This window comes from Arvicanthis niloticus, chromosome 20 (assembly GCF_011762505.2).
Source record: "Arvicanthis niloticus isolate mArvNil1 chromosome 20, mArvNil1.pat.X, whole genome shotgun sequence".
Lineage (NCBI taxonomy): Eukaryota > Metazoa > Chordata > Mammalia > Rodentia > Muridae > Arvicanthis > Arvicanthis niloticus.
The window spans coordinates 2822486-2845475 of record NC_047677.1 but is presented as its reverse complement, the minus strand read 5'-3'; the positions used below and the strand labels follow the sequence as shown (position 1 = coordinate 2845475).

Below are 22990 nucleotides of genomic sequence, written 5' to 3'. Positions count from 1 at the left end.
TTTAACAAATTTAATTACATAATAAATCAAAAGGACTTTATACTGCAACCAATTGTAATTCATTATGGGGAGAAAAAGACAGCTATAACATTAAAGTTTGCCTTGATGTAATTCATGACACAAATATAAAACCCAGAGAAACCATGTTGTTTAACAAACTTCCCATTAAGGTTACAAAAGACCCAACAGTTTGCCCTCCTCCATTTTTAGGAAAGGGAAACATCTTATTCTCAAGAGTCTGAGAACTTACAAACAAGAACATTCTGCTTTGAAATACAGATGAAGTAATAGTGATGGCGTAAGAAAGGCTCTAGGGCAAGTTGTAGTAAGCCAGGCAAGAAGAGTCTGCCTTCAGCCAAGTCTCACTAACAATGGACAGGAAATCCTTGGGAAAGGCAGATGGCTATGAAATGTTCTCCACCATTCCTATTAAACACTGAAAAGAAGGAAAATGTATTCACAAAACAGAAAATAAAGTTAAATGCAAATAAGCTCAAGTCAGCCCATAGTTGGTCCTGTCCTTCCAACTCCTTGAAAAGGACCTCATAGCTGACCTCCAAAAAGACAAGGGAAAGGACAGGACCGATGCACCCCAACTGTACCTAAAATGTTATCTGTCAACTTGACTAAATACGTAGACAGGGATACAGGATAGCTATGATGATCCAATGCCAAAATCTTAAAATCAGTAGAAGACAAGGATCTTGGTATTATTTTTGTAACTTGCTTATTCAATTTTTGAGCATGAATTTTGTAGTTAATAAGTTCATGTCTAAGAATAATGTAAAATATCCATCTGTACATTCTCAAGGTTTGTATATACACATAGTTTCAATTTTACAGTAGTGTGTGGCTTTTCAGTGTGCTACCTTCTAGGACAGATAGTCAAACTGCCATCACCAGATGTTGCAAGGGCTTATAGTAACTAGGCAAATGAAATACACAGATTATCAATACAAACAATAGGCATTTAATGTTATAATTTGCTTAAAAGGGTGCATTCCCAATCTGAATGTTCCTAGTGCAACACTCATCATTTCTAAAATGAGTTTGCTTCACTGACGAGTTACAGAAACTGCAAAGTCTTGAAAAGTTTGGAGGGGAGAGCCATTGTTAATGAATACATCTAACACTAGGATACAAAAGGGGCTGCTACCAGGGAGTGGTCACTGTGGGATTCCAAGCAAAGTGATCTGAAAAGAACCCTAAGATGGGGACAAGTCAGCAAAGAACAAAAGGAGGACAAGTCACAGAGACACCAGCGAAGAGTGTCCAAGCCAAAAGAGCAAAGGGCTTAAACAAAGCCTATGTGGGGAGCATTCCCAGCACAGTAGAGCAACAGGAAAGGAAGCAAAGTAGGCAAAGTGGCAAGAAACAGAAAGGAGATACTACACAGCCGGAGGAATGTGAGGGACCCAAACATCCAGATAACATCAGCCACTGTGATAGTCCTAGGTCTTTCTACAGTCACACATTGTGAAATTCTCAAAAATAATTAAAAATAAAAATATAACCAGTAGATAGGATTCTGGGTGTTCCTAACACACAGAAATGATACATAATCCAAGCGGGATGCCACAATTTTCCTGATCTGATATTATACATTGTATAGTGTACTGAAAAGCACATATCACCTCATAAATACATGTATGTGTTAAAACGTAAAATATATACCATGAATAAGTTCATATATATTAGCAACATGAAGGCTCTGCAGTAAAAATTAAAAGAATAATGTTAAAAACTGCAATCATGAGTTAGGGATAATTCTGGCTGCTATTACAGAATAGTCTGAAATTAGGCAGGAGTAGATTGAAGAAATCAGTTCAGAATATATTATCATAACTTAGATAAGACAGTGGTTTAAGGCAGGACATTCTAAGGATTGCCGTAATGAAAGGGGATCTTTAAAGAAAACATTAATCCCATGATGCTCATATCCTTGTGAACCCCTTCTGTTGAGTGCAGACGGCAGCTGTGATTGCCCCGGAACTAGCTGAGTAGGTTAAACAGAGGGGCCTAGGTGTTTGAGTAGTATGATGAGATGCAGTGTTACTTGGTTAAGACCTGTGCCAGCCTGTACATGCTACCTTTGCTTGTTAGATCAACTGTCGGGTATCACAGTACCTTTGTTGGAGCAACATTTACAGAGTGACTTCACTGTAATCATTCACCTCATTTTATCTCAGCACATAGGTGTGATATCGAACCATACATTATGGCAAGAAGAATGGTACTATGTATGCCATTGGAGGGGCACAGTGCTGTGTCAGAGTATGGCACAATAGAGCATTTTCAGAGAAAGATATTATTTAAATCAATCTTAGAATATACAACTGTTCTTAACCATTGGTAATCTCTTGACTTCATTTATTAATAAGATATTTATCATAGCATACAAAAATATAATATATATCAGCTTTACAATGCAAAATTTGAGATATTTACTGTGGATTCTAGAATATAACCCCCATGGATACGAGAGAAGGAAAAACAGTAGAAAACTCTATGGTCAATACAGAAGAACTACAAGTATGATCCTGCAATTCAGTTGATAATGAGAAAGCAACTAGAACTTGTGGGTGGGAAATGTATATACACATACACACATACATGTGTACATATATGAGGGAAGCCAGGGGGGATGATACTTTAAATACTCAATACACTTAGTTATACTAGCAATGATCAATTAAACATTGCCATGAAAAAAGGCTTGTTAATAATTGAAAAGCATATAGTATCTTTTAAAATAACAAAAGCATAAGATCTGTATGAAGACAGCTATTAGCATATGACTGAAGAATGTAAGTATTACAATAAGGAAGCATAGATCCTGCCTACATGATAAATGTAGCAAAAATGTGGATTCGACTTAAACACATCACTATCAAAACTACTTTCACTGTAATAGTAATGCACTAAAATAATTTTAAAGAATTAACCAAATAATTTATGTATTTTCATAATCCAAAAGGAAATTCCCCCTATCAAGTGCTTCCTACTTTCCAAGCTTGGGAGCAGTGTACCACACTTCATGTCGTAGTTACCTTACAAATATAATCACTGTCCACACTTCACCCAACAGGACTCAAGAGCAAAGAGGTTAAGGATCTAGCCTCATGTTACGTACGCAGCAATTTGGGAATGCAGCCACATAGTGTGATATCTATGCTACACAAAACACAGTGAGATGAAAACAATTCCCCCCAGCTTTAAATATTCTAGGAGGAAAACCATAAATGTTAGTTTAATTAAACAATATTTAATGTTTTTAATTAAACAGAGATAGATAGTATGTTTATAGATTAAAAAACTCAGTATTATAAAGATGCCAATTCATTCAGTATTGATTATAAAATGAATACAGTGGTAATTATAATCCCAGTAGTGGGGTCAGTGTAACAAGCTTATTTTGAATCTTACATAGCAAGAGGTCAGAAAGGAGGCAGGTTTTTGTTGTTATTGCTGTTGCTGATTTTTTTTTTTTTAGAACCAAGGACTTTCCCTATCACTACTTATAACCTAGTATAGAACTATAAAGTAAATCAAACTACTTGATATTTATACAAGGAAAGACAAAAATGTAATGAATAAAATACGAAATTTAAAAAGGTCTTTGTCTGTTAACAAAAAAACAAACAGGAAACACCTTTAATATACATTTATAGCCAAACCATGCATTGTCATATAATCAAATATTATGTGATAATTAAACTAAACTACAAATACATGTAATATTAATTTAAATAACATAATGTTACATGGAAAAAAACCAGATACAACAGGATATATAGTCTATGCTATCATTAGCATAAAGCCCAAGGAACAACCATTAAAATGTCGTTTAATAATGCACGTTTAGATAACAAAATATTAATAAAAATTAAGTACTATTAAAAGTAAAAATACTAGTAACTATTAGTAGAGAAAAGATGTAGCCATGGAAAACAATGTTAAATAATATTAATGAATTCTTACTTGACTGGGAGTATACGGGCAACTGTTCTATAACAATTTATTAAACTACATTGTTTAAATTTTCTTTAACATTTCATTTAAAGAAGTGTTAAGCTACAGTGGATAATGGGGAAGAGTGTGTCAGTATATCCATAAGAAGTATGTGGACGTGACACGTGAGCAGATGCAGAATACTAATCCGAGAGAACATTTTAATGATAATTAAAGAATACAGATTTTTGCCAGACTTGAGATCAGCTAATACCATTTGCTACTTAATTATGCATTCTTCTAATAAACAAACCTTAATGGCTCACTAATTACACCAGCATATTTGTATAAAACACCAAATAGACTAAATATAGAAGGAAATAGCACTTGAGTAAAAGAACATTAGTTTTGCTAATGTGGTATTAAACCTAAGTTAACAAAGTAAATTAAAGTATATATATTATTTTAGTATTTTCTCTGCATAAAAAAACAAAAAAATGACTAGAAAATTTGTTTCAAATCTTACTCATGAGATTTATAAGCAACATATTGTCACATTTGATTTTTTTTCAACTCTAACCATAGGGAAAAATGATTGTTTTACATATGATACAACAAGCTTATATTCAGAAATATTCCTTCAAGGTAAACTTGATCTATATAGTCAGTTCTAGGCCAGCCAATGCTACGAAATGAGACTCTATAAAAACAACATCAAAAATATTCCAATAGCACTAGTGAGATGGCTCAGAGGTTAAGAGTACTGACTGTTCTTCCAGAGGTCCTGAGTTCAATTCCCAGCATCCAAATGGTGGCTCATAACCAACCATCTGTAGTCTGACCTAATGTCCTCTTCTGGCATGCAAGTGTACATGCAGATAGAGTACTCATGTACATAAAATAAATACATAAATCTTTAAAAAATTTATTCTGGCAAAATTTAACAATTATGTATCTTAAATCCATATAAACTCTTTTTACAAGACTGAATCAGCATAGGCAATATAACTGTACTGATGGTGTAACAGAGTGAAGGTTTCCTCATCTTGTCTCAGCTGAAGCCATCTTTGGTTTCTACGTCTACCCTCAAAGGCCCTGTGGGAAAGCACCCAACTCTGTTCTAGAACTCTGTTCAGGGTTGAAATGTCCCAGCTAACTGCATGTTCTTGGCTCTTGTTAAACTTCTTGCTTGCTTCCCCCTGCAACAGCCAGGAGTTTCTCCGTGTTCTTTCTCTTTAAAAGAAACTCCCTGTAATAGCATTCAGAGATGCTCTCAGTGTTTCTCTCCAGGTAGATGCCAGAGTAATACAAACTCTCAATTAGAATTTTGGTTGTTCCCAGTGGTTTATGTGTTTTTACCCCATACCAATGACTTAGTCAATATGAATACCAGAAGGGATGTGCTTCCAGCTGGTATGGACAGAAATGCAGCTGCTGTTCTTTCCAGACTTAGTATAAAGCAGTCTCCAAGTGTGGTACCATTACCATCTAAGCGGCCATGACGAAGGACTATTCTAATGTTAACACAGTAGTAACTGAGTGAGGAGGAAGTAGCTGCCTCTAAACGTTTTAATAACTACAGGGGAAGAGTTTCTTAAAATTTTTGATGTGCCAGGGTGGGTTGGTACCTAGGGAGTGGCGACTTTGACCTTCTCAGAGGAGAAGGGGATAGGGAGATGGAGGGATGGAGGAATGGAGTGAGGGGCTGTGTGAGGGGGTGGACTGGAAGGAGGCAGGGCTGCAATCCAGATGCAAAATAAATAAATACATTAATTAATGGAAAGAAATCGAAAGGTTAACCATCTCAGGAGAACTTTACTAACTCTAAAATGCTTCACAAGTAGCTAAATCTTCTAGTGTTGACCACTATGACAGTGCTGTGCTATGTAATTTTGGCCTCTTTGAGCTCTGGGAGCAGCAGGTACTGTTTGTATATTGCTCTAAACTACCCGTCAACTCTGCCAGTTGTGTGTAACCCGTGTCAGAAATGAAATCTGGATCTCAGTCAGTCTCCACATCTAGCAAGTCCATCATTTGGGCTTTTAACAACAACAGTCCACATTTCTCTGACAGGCTAAGGACTACAAGAGTGTGTGACAAAATAAACTGCAGGAACTGCAGACAAACGCCTAGAATTTTGGAGTAAATCCAATTGCTTTTGTTAGGAAAAAAAAAGACCTATTTTGTTCTTATTTTGACAAAAATAACTACAAGCTTTCACAGGGCCATAGTGCCCATCATCCTGTTTGGGCAGGCTCATGGGGAGCTGAGAGAAAGGTGAGCCCGTCCTAAGTGGGTTATTTTGTCTCCTTTTCAGAAATAAACAGCCCTTTACTGCGCACTCCTGTAAGGCAATGCCAGTCTCTCAATTGCTTTGCTCAGTAATTGAAAGTTTTCATTATGGGGTCTCTAGCTTCCTTGGTTAGGCTTATTTCTAGGTTTTCTTATTTTTTTCCCCCTTTCTGAATTCTTTCTAATACTTTTATTTCTTACATTATTTATTTTACATTATTTTTATTATTTATATTACATTATTTTCTTACATTTATTTTATTTATTACATGAGTAAGGCAGGGTTAATTACAAAGTAGAAGGCTACTTACCAAATATAAATTTATCACTTCTTAGTTTTCTGCAGTCTTTCAGATCTCTTGAGTATAGGATTATTTTATCTATCAGACTACCCATATTCATAAAGAATTAAAAGTAAAACTGCCTAACATTGTCAAAAGTAATCTCCAGATCCATGTACCACCATAAAAATTCCAATAGCCTTCTTCACAGGAAAAGGGAGAAAGAAATCCTAAATTTCTACTAGAGAGAGAGAGAGAGAGAGAGAGAGAGAGAGAGAGAGAGAGAGAGAGGCTAAAACAAAAAAAAAAAAAAAACAAACAAAAAACAAAACAAAAAACCCTTGAATACCTCAGGAAGCTGGAAATTTCTGGTTGTATCATGTGATGCTTCCCTGAATCAGACTCATGTGATGTTTTGCTGAAGCAGACACATGAAAAGACATGTGATGTTTGGAGAGAGTATAAGTAGAACCCAACAGGCAGTGACTTGCATTGCTTGGTATGCAACTCTTCATTGGTCTCCCTTCTTCGCTGATATTCACTTTGTAGAGAGAGGCATGGCAGAGAACTTCCCCTGGTGTTCTGGCTGGTTCTGGTTGCTGCTGATGACTTGTGCTGATCCAGCAGAGGCCTGGCTGTTTCTGCTGGACCCTGCCGCCACTGCTTTTTGTGTTTGGTAACACTTTTGAACTGGACTCTTGGTAACCTGACACTACTGAACTAGCCTGCTGGTATCCTGGTAACAGAGACTGGGATCACCCACAAAGAACTACTTCTAAGCAGCTCTACATCCCCCTATCCTATTCAGCATCTTTTCTCCCCTACCTTTGGGTGGTGGGCTAGAAGAGGGCAGGGGGGTCAAAACATTTGAGAACCCTTTTTAAAGTAGGTTTTTAAAAACCTAAGGCTACAGAAAGCAATATTCAAAACTGACAAATAAAACGACATAAAATTTAATAGTTTTTACATAGAAAAGGAAACAACCAAGTTTCCGTGATAACCCACAGAGCTGTACAAAATCTTTGGTGACTATATTTCTGTCAGAGCCATTATATATAAGAACTCAAAAAAAAAAAAAAAGCCAGCATCAAAGAACACAAACAACCCAGTAAATTAATGGGCTTTCAATGATAAGCTTTTAAGAAGCCAAGAACAGAGAAAGGCCAGGGCTGCTGTATCTGTGCTGGTAGGGTGCCTGCCTCAGTCTGACCTCCAGCAGCACGTCAACCAGGCATGGTAGCATGATCCAGAGCTTGGGAGGTGCAGGCAGGAGGATCAGTTCAAGGACATCCTCAACTACAGAAGGAGTGATAGTCAACCTAGACAACATGAGACTCCTTAAAAACAAAAAAATCATGAAGAAATATTCAACAACCTTAGCCATCAGGGAAATGCAAATCAAAAGTGCATGAATAGTCTATTAATCTTATTGCTGTTATTCAGAAATTAAGTAAGAGTAAAGGATGCTGAAGGTGCAGAAGAAAGAAGGGAACTCGTTCTTTGCTGGTGGAAATACAAATTATCCTGACAGCATAGGAATCAGTGTGGATGTTCCTCACAAAACTGCAAAGACACCATCACAGAATCCAGATGCACCACTCCAGGGAACATATTCAAATTCAGCAAGCTACAGCAACACCTGCCCATCCCTGCCCAACTGTCTTGACTGAAATATTCACAATATTCCTGCATAGGCATATGTAACCAAATGTGGTATGGATACATAATGTGGAATTTAATCAGCCATTATAACAAAAAACTTCTATCATTAGAAAGGAGATGGATGCAACTAGAGACCATGTTAAGCAAAATGAGCTAGACCCAAACAACAATGTATCAAAGGTTTTCTTACAGGTAGATCCTAGATTCTATTTAGATTGTCCCTCTCCCTCCCACCCCCAGTCCTGTGAGTTTGTGTGTGTGTGTGTGTGTGTGTGTGTGTGTGTGTGACAGAGAGAGAGAGAGAGAGAGAGAGAGAGAGAGAGAGAGAGAGAGAGAATGATACAATCTGAGGAAAGGAAGGAGACTAGAAGTGGGAAGAGAAAGAAATATGAAGGTATGAGGGTGAACACAGCAAAGCACATGCTACACTTAAAACATCTTCATAAAACTCTTCAATGAATACAGTGAACACATCAAAAAAAATTGGCCTATTTCTTAGAGAACCCTCTATTTACTTTTCCATTGATCTTCTCTTTTTATTTTTCATTTACTTTATTTGACAGTGTAAGACCCCCACGAAGGGAGGACCTCACCCAAGTCTCAGAAATTCATGGCCACCCAATAACTCACAAGACACTGAAACTCCATGTAATCAGCAAGAGGTATGTTTCGATCAGCATGTTGAGGTCAAGACCCATGACCCACACAGGGGCAGTGGGGTCTGACCCCGAAGCCTTGGAGGCAGAGAAAATTTAAAGGCAAAAACCACAAGGAAAAAACTACAACCCAGGGGGGAAAGCCACAACCCAAGGGTAGTGAAGGAGGGTTATTGGAGAGTACCTGTGGAAAGTCTCAGTCCATTATTCAGTTTGTGACAGGGTCCAAGGAACAGTCATGGGGAACATTTTGTATAGGCTATTCTCAAGAGCCTATTTGTATTCAACCATCTATCTTGTGGTCAGCCAAGTTCCAGAAACACAGAGCTCATGACCAAGCTGACCTGCACTCTTGGTTCTGTTCAGCCAGCTAGGAGTTTTTGAAAAAATTTAACCCTTTCAACAGTATCACATGGGTATATGATATAAGCTAATTACCAGCTCCCCAATATTCCTTCTTATCTCCCTCTCTTCTCTATAATACCCCCCATATTCCTATCAGTCCGTTTCCTGGATTCCTGACTCTTTTGTTTTGTCCTGTGACCCATTTAATGTAATCAGCTCCTCCGATGTGCCCACTGATTATCCACTGAATCCTAGTAGAGTGAGAAGCGCTATGCTCAACCCATCGTCTTCAATACATCTAATGGCTGTGTCCTGAGCCCCTGGCCATCTTTTCTACTCATCAACCAAGTCCCAGAAAGCTATAAAAATCAATACTGAGAGGCTTATCTTTCCAGGCAAAGGGAGTAAGGACAGTGTGTATTTTAAAATCCCTCTCTTTGAAATAAACATGGTCAAAAGCACAGAGGCTGCAGGTGCAGCACATAGTACCATCTATAAGCCAGACTTATCATCTTTTTCTTCTGTAGCTAGAGAAAATGTCACATAAACTAGAGATTACACTGTACATATAATTTATATGTTCATAAAATGTACTGTGTTCTTAGAGTCAGTTTAACCTTATTTTACAAAAGTGCTACTTTCTTTGATAGCTAAGTGTAATCTGCCTGAATAATTGAAGATCCGATTACATTTCTGACAGGTTCTCTCTTGCCCCAGCAATCTTCAAGAAGAGACGGAGCAGACAGCAAAGAGTACAAATAAGAAGTGCTCTGTAAATTCGGAATTACCAGCCTTTAAATAGGATAAAGCAACTTAAAAATAGATCACCATGAAGGGTTTAAATGAAATAGGTTTGCACTCAGTAGATGCAGGATGCTTGTGGCTGGGAGCAATTACAGCTCTTATAGCTCTGGGAAGAGTTTGTAGCTCAAAAGCTCTTGGGATGTAGAAATGCCAGCCGAGAGCAGCCCTGCAAGTCTGCAGGTCAGGAACTGCAGATCACCTTGAAGCCTGGAGCTACAGGATAGGTCCTGTAGGATAGCTACAGGATAGTGAGGCCTCAGGTCTTAAAGGCTGGAAGCAGGGCCTACAAAGACGAATGTCCTTTTGCGGCTGTGCTGGCTAGCATTATGTCAACTCAGTACCAACTATAGTCATTTTGGAGGAGGAAACCCCCAACTGTGAAAATGTCTTCAGTGGATTAGCCAAAGGACAAGCCTGCCTGCTGTGACATTTCCTTGATTGATGTGGGAAGGCCCTAGTCACTGGGGGCAGTGCCTCCCGTTGGGCCGAAGTCATTTCCTCCAAGTTGAAACATCTTCTCCTGGAGGGAGGGGGCGCTAGAGAGTTAGGAAGTAAACCAGACAAATCCGGTGAAAACTGAAACTAGCAAGATTCTCAAGGTTACCACCCTCTCCCCTCTGGGGCTTCAAAAGCAGTCAACAACTAGGGTTGAGAAAGAACAGCGGTTGCTAGGATTTCTGCAGAGAACAGTCAGGATGCTGCTTTCCTGAATTCTCACTGTGCTGAGGTAAGCTTTTCAGAGACGCGGCTGCCTTTGAGTTTGCCTGCTCCACTGACCTGCACCAGACTCTGAATTTCCCAATAGACTTTGGTGGACTCCGATCTGTTGTCAGTACCCTCTCTGGGCTGAGTAGGCATATGCTACCGTTCTCTAGAAAAGTCTCATGAGACAAGGGTCTGGAGAGGTATTTGAGAGCCATATGTTACATAGCACTGAACCAGTACGCAATAAGGGAAGTGCTGGCTGTAGGGACAGTTATCTATGCCATGAAGAGTAACCTAGGGTCTAGAGAACCCCCTTAGCAAGTCCTGAGAACACCCGTCTGGCACCCAAAACCAACATAAGATTAATGCAGCAGAATGGGGGCTCAAAACGCACGAAACGCCTTAGACACAGAACTGAAGATTAGATATAGAACCTATAAGCAGCTGAGACTGAATAATACAAAAAGTAGATATAATGTAGGGAAGTTAAAAATATCACTTCAAACCTCACAGTTTGTAGAAGAAAGAATTGTAAGAGCTTGGGGCTGGAGTGATGGTTCGGTGATTAAGAGCACTGGCTGCTCTTCCTGGATTCAGTTCCCAGCAACCACATGCTCACAACCATCTGTAATAGAACTTCATTTCGTCTTCTGGTGTGCATGAAATAAATGAACAAACTAATCTTAACCGATGATGATGATGAAGATGATATAAATTGTACTAGGCATGCTTGTCTCTGTAAAGTATAAATTTCTATACTAATCATCATTGTTGTTTTTCTATCTCCACTTCCTTTCTCATCTAAGGTACTGATTTTGTGATTTAGACTACGTGTTTGCATATATGAAGATGAGATTATAAATGAACTCGGAAAAAACTGGAATTCACCGTTTGTGGGAAAGCAGGTAAGGACTTTTTGATAAACTACTTACTGTTAGGTGAGACAGTGTTACTTTTATTTGCAGATTTTAGTGCCCTCAGGCTTAAAGAACTAAAACTAAAGTATTCCGTGATTTCTGAGGAGAACTAGGTAAATATCAGACACTATTATTAAAGATACTATATCTTTGTGACAATACTCTTGATATAAATTACTGCCAGATCCCTTTTGAAAAATCTAAGTGGAGAAGTGATTTTAGGAATTCTAGAAAAAATAAACTTGGGAAGGAAAAGAAATCACTCTATAATTTTAATCACTCTCAGCATTTCTCAAAGTGAACTTGGCAAACTGGAGGTTTACAGCTGCCAGGCCAAGGTAGAGGCCTCAGGGACTCTGAAGGCAAATTAACCAGGACTGAACTGGCAGGTGTCTCAGACTTCACTGCAGCTTCTTGTTGTAACTCATTTTGAGAGGTCTCTCTAATCTTTAGTAATCCTATACTCTTGTAAACCCAAAGAGTTATTCCTGATAATGCCCCGCCATACTAAAGTGATAATGCATTTCTATTCAGGACCTTTCTTATCTAGAAAGTGGCTCCATCAAAGCAAGGAAGGGAGCCAGAAAATAGGACAGCACCTATGGTGGTTACCTTGACTATGAACTCAACAGGCTCTAAAAGCACATAGGAGACAACCTTCTGGGCATGTCTATAAAGGATTTTCTAGATTGGCTTGAGTGGAAAAATCCACCTTAAATGTGGGCAGTACTGTCCCTTAAATTGGGGTCACACACACACACAAAAAAAACCACAGGAACTGGGCAGCAATCTCCATCACTTGGCTTCTTGAGTGCTGAAGTGATGTAAGCAGCTACCGCATTACCACAGATCTGCTGCCATGCTTCTCCACCATGGTTGACTGGCTTCAGACTGGGCCAAGATAAACCCTTTGCTTCTATTAGGTGTTTCTTATGTCATTCAGTGAGAAAAGTCATGAATACAGTGTGTGTGTGTGTGTGTGTGTGTGTGTGTGTGTGTGTGTTACTGAGATGATGTGTGTGTGTGTTACTGAGATGGTATGTGTGTTACTGAGATGGTGTGTGTGTGTGTTACTGAGATGATGTGTGTGTGTGTGTGTTACTGAGATGGTGTGTGTGTGTGTGTGTGTGTGTTACTGAGATGATGTGTGTGTGTGTTACTGAGATGATGTGTGTGTGTGTGTTACTGAGATGGTGTGTGTGTGTGTTACTGAGATGATGTGTGTGTGTGTTACTGAGATGGTGTGTGTGTGTGTTACTGAGATGGTGTGTGTGTGTGTGTTACTGAGATGGTGTGTGTGTGTGTGTGTGTGTGTTACTGAGATGATGGTATGAGGAACCTCAGTAGTGTATGGGTTAGGCGTTATAGTCTCCGGAACCAGGGAGACCAGATTCAAATGCCAGCTTTACAATTTACTAACATCTGAAATAAACAGCTGACTTTGTCTGAGCCCTACTTGTGTTAGCTATTTTTTAAAGGAGCCTGAAAATAACTACCTTCGGGGATTGTTCGAAAATGACATAATTTAAATTAGAACCAGTGCTCAGGCCTAGGACTTAATATCACTGAGTAAGCCTGATACGGTATTGCGGAAGGAATGGTTTGTGTTTGGGGATATTCTCAAGAAACCTTAGTTAGACGATACATACAAAATAAGCCACCTATAAAATCATACAGGTATTTAAGAAAAATCAAGTTATAGGAAGAATAATACATCCATACTGTACTGTTACTGAACCCATCAATGAATAATATTTATATAGACATAATGATGTAAGGCTTCAAGGATGATCCCATCAAGAACATAGTAAAAACTGGACTAAGGAAGGGAGAGAGAGGAAATGTAAATTCTAATCATCCAGATACCTAAAGATGAGAGACAAGAAGTCTGACTTCGAAACATCAAGACAGTGTTATAAATACATTCAGTTACTTAAAGACCTAAATATAAATTCCAAAGAAAGTAATTCAGTGCCTGGACAGCAGAAGCCTCTCCAGGGTGGGATGTGGGAATTGGGAGGGAAGGGTGAAAAAAATCACTCTTCATCTTCAAAGTTTTCCCACATTAGTTGACTTTTTAAACTATTTAAATTATTACTTAATGAAAAAACATATATGACCTGTTTGGCAGGTGTCACCTAGGCCAGTGGTTCTCCACCTTCCCAAGGCTGTGACCCTTTAATACTGCTGTGCTGTGGTGACCCCAAACATAAAATTATTTTTGTTGCTACCTCGAAACAGTAATTTTGCTACTGTTATGAATTGTAATGTAAATATTTTTAGACTTCAATGTTTGCCAAAGGGGTCGTGACCCACAGGTTGAAAACTGCTGATATAGACTATGAAATAACATTTCTCTGTGTTCTGTCAGCCAGAACAGGCTCTGCAAGGAGGATAATGTCAATTTATACACAGAAGGTCTTTGCTTTTGCTCAGATCAAACAAATAAACAAATTTATGCTCTAAGCTCTAGATTATATTTTAAATAGCTCTTTGCTCCTTCCTGAATATTTTCTCTAATGTAATACTGAATATGCTCATTTTTGTTTGAGATGGTTTGCAGGTGGACAGAGAGAAATACACAGGCACACAGCTATTAGTCACCCCAAACAAGTTTGTCTTGTTTACACTACAAACCTGAAATAAAATTCTTCCTGGGTGAAACACTAACAATCTTGGAAACTGGACTGTCTTAGTTCAGGTTTTATGGCTGTGAACAGACACCATGACCAAGGCAACTCTTATATGAACAACATTTAATTGGGGCTGGCTTACAGGTTCAGAGGGTGAGTCCATTAACAAACATCAAGGCAGAGTTCAGGCAGGCATGGTGTAGCAAAGCTGAGAGTTCTACATCTTCATCTGAAGGCTGCTAGCAGAATACTGGCTTCCAGGCAGCTAGGAGGAGGGTCTTAAAGCCCATACCCACAGTGACACACCCACTCCAACAAGGCCACACCCTCTAGTCATGCCACTCCCTGCACCAAGCATATACAAACCATCACATGGCCCTACCAAAGTAAAGGAGCTCTCAGAAAAAACTCAGAATACACTGTCGGAAATTTAGGGTAAAGAATAAGACCCAGGATCAGTCCAGACTTCTAAGACTTTCTGGATTAGCTTCTTAAACATTAAGACTTCCAGTGAGACTGTAATTGAGTCCTGCTAGCAAATAATGTTCACATAAATTCAATTATATATATGTGAATGCATTAGTTATATTGAACTGACGACATTCTGTGATTCATGTTATATATGTATAATAAAATCACAGATAAGAGGTTTTTATGTAGGCAACTTTTATGTAAGTTCTTAGTATGTTTCATTTGATAACTCCGGTAATTTGGAAGGATCTCTTGATTTTCCATAATAGCCCTGCATACAGCAAAAGAACATACCCAGTGCTTATCAGCAGATGCCAATATTTCTGTATATGTGTTCTGATAGTCCCAGTTAGCATAGATTACCTATGATCAAAACAATAGCCTAAGAAGAGATTGTCTCCGTGTTGCCATATGAGATATGAGGCACAACAGCTCACAATAACCATGTTTTAAGTCCCTATTTTGCCGACTCCAGAAGCCTGTTGTGTACTAACTAGGACAGACAGCCGAGGTCCCTTGATATATTTTCACTCACAACTACCAAGGAAGAGTGTCTGCCTCATATGGAAATGGAACCTTCTAGACTAGCATAAGAAAAGCTGAAATTTAAGACTGGCACACATGACCTTGGTTCTCTTTCTCCAGATGTAGAATAGTTGATATTACATATCCACCCATGTTCCCTTTACTTCATCCTGTATCGTCTTACAATTTGGGATATTAAACATCCCCGAAAATGACTCTTGTGTGCTACAGACTTGGCCTCCAGTGCAGCGTGGAGAGGTGGGTTTTTGGAAGTGGCTGGCCATAAGAGCATTGGCCTACTCACTGGATTTCCTTCCATGGATTCTTCCTTGAGTGAATAACTAGGAGACAGTGGGAATTGGAAGGGGGAACCTAATCTGAGGAGGTAGGTCTCCGCAAAGGTGCCTGTGATGGTTCATGTCACCAGCACCTCCTCTTCTGTGGTCTTCCTAAGTGCTACCAGGTGAGTAGCTTTACCTCACCCTGCCCTCCCTCCCAAGGACTGTGGAAGGTCAAAGCTGCTGGCCATGGACTGAAACCTATGAAATCAGGAGTCAAACACGTCCCTCCTGAAAGCAGTTTCTGTGCATTATTTTGTCAAAGAAGCAAAAGACTGACACACCCACTTAGCCTCTTTCCCTGGCTTCCTTCCTCAGCTGTGCCTCCATTCCATCCCCTCCTACCCGTTTCACACCTCTCCCCTCTGCTTCTGCCCTTGTTCCATTCTTCCTTCTCATATTCCTTCCCTTTCATAGCTCCCCCTCTGCCTCTCCCCTTTCCTCATTCACGACTACAAATAAAAATTACTTCAATGTGACATATTTAAGGTCTTTGAATAAAGTCTGTGATAGTATAGAGCCTCTCACTTGCTTTATAATGCATATTTTAATATAATGGATCCTTTACAGTGGTTATCAATCTTCCTAATGCTGCGACCTTTAATGAATTTCTTTATGTAGTTTAACCATAAACTTATATTCATTGCTATTTCAAAACTATGATATCGCTACTGTTACCAATTTTAATCTAAGTGTCAGACATTTCTGACGGTCTTAGGCTACTTTGTGATAGGTCACAACCCACAGGTTGAGAATTACTTACTGCCTTAGAATCTTTTGCACAACCCAAGCTAAATCTACCTTTACTTATTAGAAATACTGTATGCTTCTTTTAAAACACTGCATGGCACTAGTGTGAGGAGAGAGGCATCCATCTAAGGTACAGGAGCGACTGGGTGGGTAGCCTGTGGATATTGTCTCCTCTACTTGAAGACATTTCAATCTTAATTTATTCCCTTCTCATAGTCACAAGCCCCTTCTCTCTCTCTGCCACTCTCTCCTGCTGTTAATTCACTGCATTTTAACAATCATTTAAATCTGTTTGTGCACCATCATAAATTCTACAAAGTATGCCTTTACAAACTCTAATCATATTGAATGTTTCACATAAATACGCTTTTGCATATTTTCTGGATTCACATACGCGCTATATCTTACTTAATTACATTCATTTCTTTGATATAAAAGTTTTCCTCTCAGAGCATTGGAGAAAACTTCCTACCTGCCTCATAGCCAGAAACCAAAAATAGGGATACAATGTATAAAAAATAGTAGGCATGCACGCCAAGTCTGCACATGAGTATGAAGCTTCAAGTTTTCAGTATTTACACATGTGTAGAAGAAAGAAAGGGACTGAGTCAGTTTGTGTGATGGTTTGTATATGCTTGGCATAGGGAGTGGCACTATTAGAAGGTTTGTCCTTGTTGGAGTAGGTATATCACTATGGGTGTGAGCTTTAAGACTCTCATCCTAGCTACCTAGAAGTCAGTATTCTGATAGCAGCCTTCAGATGAAGATGTAGAACTCTCAGCTCTGCTGCATGATGCCTGCATGGACTCTGCCATGATGATAATGGACTGAACCTGTGACCTGTAAGCCAGCCACAATTAAATGTTGTCCTTTATAAGACTTGCATTGGTCATGGTGTCTGTTCACAGCCATAAAACCCTAACTAAGACAGAAGTTGGTACCAGGAACTAAGGTATTACTGGGATTGGCCTGGCCATTCTTTTGTTTGACAGAATGTGGATTTTGGACTTTGGATTTAGAAAGGCAGGGGAATGCTTCAAAAGGGGCTTAATGGGCTACATCCTAGGAGGAACATGGAAGACTTTGTTGCTGTAATTTGAACTGTGCAGACCCAAGAGATTTCAGATAAGAAGAACTTCAGTAGGTGGTATACTGATTTTATGGTATTTTAGTGTAGAGTGTAGCTGCTTTTTGCCTGTATCTAAAGAGTCTACCTGAGGCTAAAGTAAAGAGATCTATGATAATTGCACTGATAAAAGAAGTCTCAAAAAAGCCAAGCAGAGACTTTGTTCTCTGGTTAAGTCTCATGAAGAGCATTTTGAACAATTTTAGCAGGCTTAGAAAGGAAAAGTATAAAATATACGGTTCGAGTATTAAATAGGACACTAGGAAATGAAATGGAGCCAAATCCTGTGCTCTCAGAGAGAGCAGATTAAGGAAGTGGGACTTGAAGTCGAGATCCTAACTATCTGAATTTAGGCCCAGCAATGGTGGTACACACCTTTAATCCCAGGATATAAAGCCAAGCAGATGTCTGAGTTCAAGGCCAACCTGGGACAGAGAAAGTTCTAGGTGAAGCAAAGCTTAAATCCAGGCATGGGTAGTACACACCTTTAATCCCAGGAGATAGGTCATTCATTCTACAGAACAAGATCCAGGACAGCCAATCATAGGCAGTGAAAGAGTTGGAAAACAGAAAGCTGGTGATGATGTAATAGAGCAAGGGGGGCCATGTTCCAGCCCCTGCAAGCAGCAGAACTCGGCAGCTTCAGCCATGTGGCTCTGGCCTTAGAGTCAAGAATGGAAGGGACTACTGGGATAATTGATGGTAGTCAGCTGGAGCTAAGAAATTAGTGGTGATTAAGAAGAGACCAGCATCACTGAGGTGAAATCTTCTGGGAAGTGTTTACTGAGAGCACAAAAAAGTTGTGTTCCAGAGATACCCAAGGTTGTACCTTGTGCTGGAACTGTACATGGTAATGTGTAAGAGTCACCCAAATGGTACTGGTTTTGAAGGCATGCGGGGTCATAAGAGCAGCTGAGACTTAGCTCTGTGAGAGGCCATGGAAGGTCATTGCTGAAGGTGCAGCCTCAGTTGCAGATGATGGTCCAGGACTGAGGGGATCATGCAAAGAAGTTGAGGCTTGGCACCGTGAAAAGAGCCTGAGAGGCTAGTGGTGAAGCCTAGCTGCAGTGGAAGATGCCAGTGGATTGGAGAAGCCAGTACCATGGGATGACTACCAAGAACAGCAGCAAGAGTGGAGTGGATCAACCTGAGCTTAGAGTGCTACAAACGGCAGAGCTGGAGAAGTGATGCCAGCCCTTTGGAAGAGCCCAGAAGATCATGTGTAAATCCCAGACATTGAAACAAGAAGCTATAGCATTGAGGTTGCCTCGGATATCCCAAGATGTTTGAGATGCCAGAGCCATGAGCTATCTGCTGAGGAAAGCTGCTAACAGGAAGTAGAACCAGCCCAGGAGAAAGAAGTTTTTTGTTGTCAACAAAGATAAAAAGGAGTTGGAGATCTGAAGATTGCTTTGACATCAGACATGGAGATGCAGAGTTTGGAGTTTGCCCAGCTGCTCTCCTGTCTTGCCATTACAGTTAAGTGATTGGATAAATATCAAAAGAGACTTGGAACTTTGGAGTTCTAACATTGTTGAGACTGCTATAGACTATGGGGACTTGGGAAGTTGGAATAAATGCATTTCCCATTACGCTATGGCTAGGTATGGCCCCCATAGACTCATGGTTGAACAAGCCTATGGGGGCCAGGGAGTGGAATGTGATAGTTTGTATATGCTTGGCCCAGGGAGTGGACTATTAGGAGGTTTGGCCTTGTTGGAGTAGGTGTGTGTGTCACTGTGGGTGTAGGCTTAGACCCAGCCTAACTGCCTGGAAGTAAGTACTCTGCTAGCAGCCTTCAGATGAAGATGTAGAACTCTCAGTTCTGCTACACCATGCCTGTCTGGACACTGCCATGCTCCCACCTTGATGATAATGGACTGAACCTCTGACCTGTAAGCCAGCCACAATTAGATGTTTGCCGACAGGACTCTGCATGAGCATTGAAGAGTGAGTGGAAACTTTGGTGAGTCTTTTCACCTAGCCCTACTCTGATCTGAGTTGCAGAAGAGTTTTGAAACCTCCTGCAGCTTCAGTTTAATTTGCACTTTTATAAATACATAGCTTTGCAAAATATGCTTTGCAATATATATATATATATAAAGACAAAGAATAGTTTAGGAGCACACTGAATTTACATATTCTGTTACATATACGTATTGGCGAATTTCTATGTTTTGCAAATCTGAATGTTTAATAAAATCTGTATGTGTGTTCAAAGCAATGCTTTAAGCCTGGGTACCAAGACACAGGGTTAGCACAGAATGATCATTGGCAGATGAACTGAAACACATCTGCAATGCCCAGCACCTAGCTGTGGTGGATAGCCTTGGCTACACAGCAAGACTGCTGTATCAGAAAACAAAGAAACAAAACCCCAGAACTACTAATGGAAGCCAATGGCCACTGTACAAAGAAATGACAGGGGACTAGAATTATGTCTACAAAACTTTTCTAACTGGGGTTGGGGGTATAGATGCACCCTGAGCTTGAAGAGGAAGAAAAAAATCAGCAAAATAATAATAACAATAAATCCCCAAATAAAAAGAATACATAAGATACACACATAACACACACACACACAAAGAATATCTAATAGAGCACAGCACTTGGTGGAAACTTAAATATTTTCTGACTCAGTGAACAACTGAAAGAAAGAAATAGATTTCATCAAATTGGCATAATGGCTACAGCCACAATCAGAGACATGCAAAGAGGGTAGACAGAAATGTATAATTTGAAAATGTGCCAATTCTTTTCGCCAACACCAATTATAAGAATCTGGTTAAAAAAAAAAATATATATATATATATATATATATATATATATATATGGTTGTCCACAGATTTATCTGTTTTAATTAAATTGTTCACAAATCCTAATTTTATAAACACTGGAGACTCTACATGTACAATAAAACATTAGTTGCTGATTACCCAATTAGCAACAGACGACTATTTAAATTAATATAAAGAATAGAAAGTACTGGGTATGTATAATGGGCATTTGTAATTGTGCGCATGTACATACATTTTAAAAATGAGGAATCTGTAGTCAAGGTTATATTCTAGTTTATGATATTAAATAATTTCCATAAGGTAATTTTAACTGTCTCATTACTAAGTTCATCAGATTTAACTAGTAACTGGTTTACTGAGGATAACTAGGTGATTTGGTATAATGGAATATTAATGAACAGTCAACCGTTTATTACGTTAAAATGACCAATTTCTAATCTAAATTTATTTCTAAAATTGGTATTATTCTTTTTCTCCTAAAGTCATATAGAGGCTGATCCTTAAAAAACGAACTTAATTTCAATTTGTTTCAGGAAGTGCTGCGATTCCAGCTTAATCACTGCCGCAAGCGCGAGTGCTGTGCAGCGCTGAGAACGTCATATTGTTGCTGGGGAAGAGAAAACTGGCAGAAAGTTCCAGACTCGGATCCATTTGAGAGGCTGAGATGGGAGGTGACAGCCTGAAACCTCTAGCTCTGTGAAGTCTCATGAAGTCTCAGGTTACAGAGTGAACCAGCCAGGGAAGCAGCCGCCCGCCTGAGGAGCCCAGGCCGGAGGGGCGAGCGCAGCGGTTTGCCGGTGACGACCATGGCCACACTCGGCTGCGCTCCTAAGGATGACGGTGAGGGTAAGGATGAGGGAGGGAGTGATCGAGGCGATGGCGACCCAAAGCCTAAAGGCAAGAAAGAAGTGGAGCCGCACGCGAGACGGGAAGCGGACGAGCGGGCCGTGCGCATCCCCATCCCGGAAGTGCTCCAGCAGCGGCTGGCGGACGACTGTTACTACATCAACCGCAGGCGGCGGTTGGTGAGGCTGCCTTGCCAGACCAACGTGGGCGCCATCCTTGAGTGCTACGTGCGCCACTTCTCGGCGAGCGCGCTGACCTCGGGGGACCGCCGGCCGCAGCCCCAGCGCGCGGCGCCCGAGAGGAGCGTGGGCCTGTGCCGGGAGATGGCGGACGGGCTGCGCATCACCTTCGACCATGCGCTCCCCTTGGTGCTGCTCTACCCTCAGGAACAGGCCCAGTACGAAATGGTCACCTCCTCCACCTTTTTCTTCCCCACCGAGGAGCGAGCCAGCGACGCCGGCAGGAGCCAGGAGGCGCCCTGGCCCGGGCCTTCTCCCCCCCAGCCCTCGGAGAGCCAGGCCGTGGCGGGGCCAGCCGCCCCCAAGAGGCGCAGGGCGGAGGCCGAGGCAACGCGGGCTCCCAGGCGATCCACCCGCCACAGCACCCACTGCCACTGGCAGACTGAGGACCGGGCCTCGCCCCAGGCCAAGCGCAGTGTGCCCAAGCTGTTCCCCCACTTGCAAAAGACACCTGTGCACAGCACAGCGCCTTCTCCCATCGCTCTGACTCCCGGGAAGGAAGGGAGTGCCATGTTTGCTGGCTTTGAAGGGACAACAGAGGAAATAAATGAGATCCTCTCCTGGAAGCTTGTGCCAGACAACTACCCCCCGGGACACCAGCCACCTCCCCCCTCCTACATTTATGGCGCACAGCATTTACTGCGACTGTTTGTAAAACTTCCAGAGATTCTTGGAAAGATGTCCTTCTCTGAGAAGAATCTGAAGGCACTACTGAAGCACTTGGATCTCTTTCTGAGGTTCTTAGCAGAATACCAGGCTGACTTCTTCCTGGAGTCAGCTTATGTCTCCGCCTGTGAGGCTCACTATAGCAGCAAGAACCCCAGGACAATCTGTTAAAAGTTTTAATGTCTCTGTAATCATAGCTGTTCCACCTGGCTTTGTGTTCTGTGTTCTAGATTAGCCCACCTTGGGGGGAGTGGGGTCTCTGAGAGGGGGCAGGCTGGGGTATTTGAGTTGCTCACATACTGCAGTTATTTTTGTTAACAATTACTTCCTGTGTTTTGTTTTGTTATCTTGCCTGTAGGGAGGTAAAGTTGCTTAATTAAGTTATAAAAAAAACTATGCCATTGCACAGGCTGTGTGTGACAGCAGGAAGCAGCCGCTCCTATGTTCAGAGGGAACATTCATGAAACTTTATGTAGACTCTGCTGTTCTGGCAGACATCACAAGAAGTTGTTAACAAGAATTATGTTGTTCAGTTTTCTTAGCATCAAGCAAAATGTTTTTGAAGACTCTTCTAATGTGATGAGATTGGAGGACTCTGTTCAGCATATATGAGTTCAGATTTGGACACGTGGCAATCTCAAATTACTTCCAGGGAAAACAAACATTGACGGCAAAAGAGAATTTGCAGCTATAGAATTTGTAAAAGTTCCCTTTCTGTAAAACATTATCTTTGGTTGTCTAAATAAAGCATTTTTGTCTGACAAAATTATTCATAAAGTTTGTCTATTCTTATACAAAGTTTACTATTGATGCATAAATGTAAAATAAAAAAGAAAACCAGTATTTCATAAGCTGTTGCACAAAGTAGATTACCTAGTTTTCTTTTGGAGAAAACTGACAATTTGATAAGAGACATTACTCAGCCTCAATGGGAGTAAAGGAAACTGAATTCAGGATTACATTAACACTTTAAACTATATTAAGT

The 22990-nt window shown here is 40.4% G+C and overlaps 2 protein-coding genes across 5 annotated transcripts in view; one reads left to right on the top strand and one right to left on the bottom strand.

The window, feature by feature from the left end:
• Positions 1–22990, bottom strand: part of Tbc1d32 (TBC1 domain family member 32) — a 210303-nt gene that overhangs the window by 71478 nt on the left and 115835 nt on the right. The gene's annotated exons all lie outside the window — the stretch shown is intronic.
• Positions 10564–22774, top strand: LOC117724350 (MSL complex subunit 3B). Its single transcript, XM_034524090.2, has 3 exons — positions 10564–10718; positions 11503–11601; positions 20788–22774. Exon 3 carries the CDS (start codon positions 21061–21063, stop codon positions 22174–22176), a length of 1116 nt encoding a protein of 371 aa, XP_034379981.1. The 5' UTR covers positions 10564–10718; positions 11503–11601; positions 20788–21060; the 3' UTR covers positions 22177–22774.

What these genes read in the sequence shown, in the direction of transcription:
- LOC117724350 (XM_034524090.2), top strand. Translation starts at nt 21,061, where the DNA reads ATGGCCACACTCGGCTGCGCTCCTAAGGATGACGGTGAGGGTAAGGAT.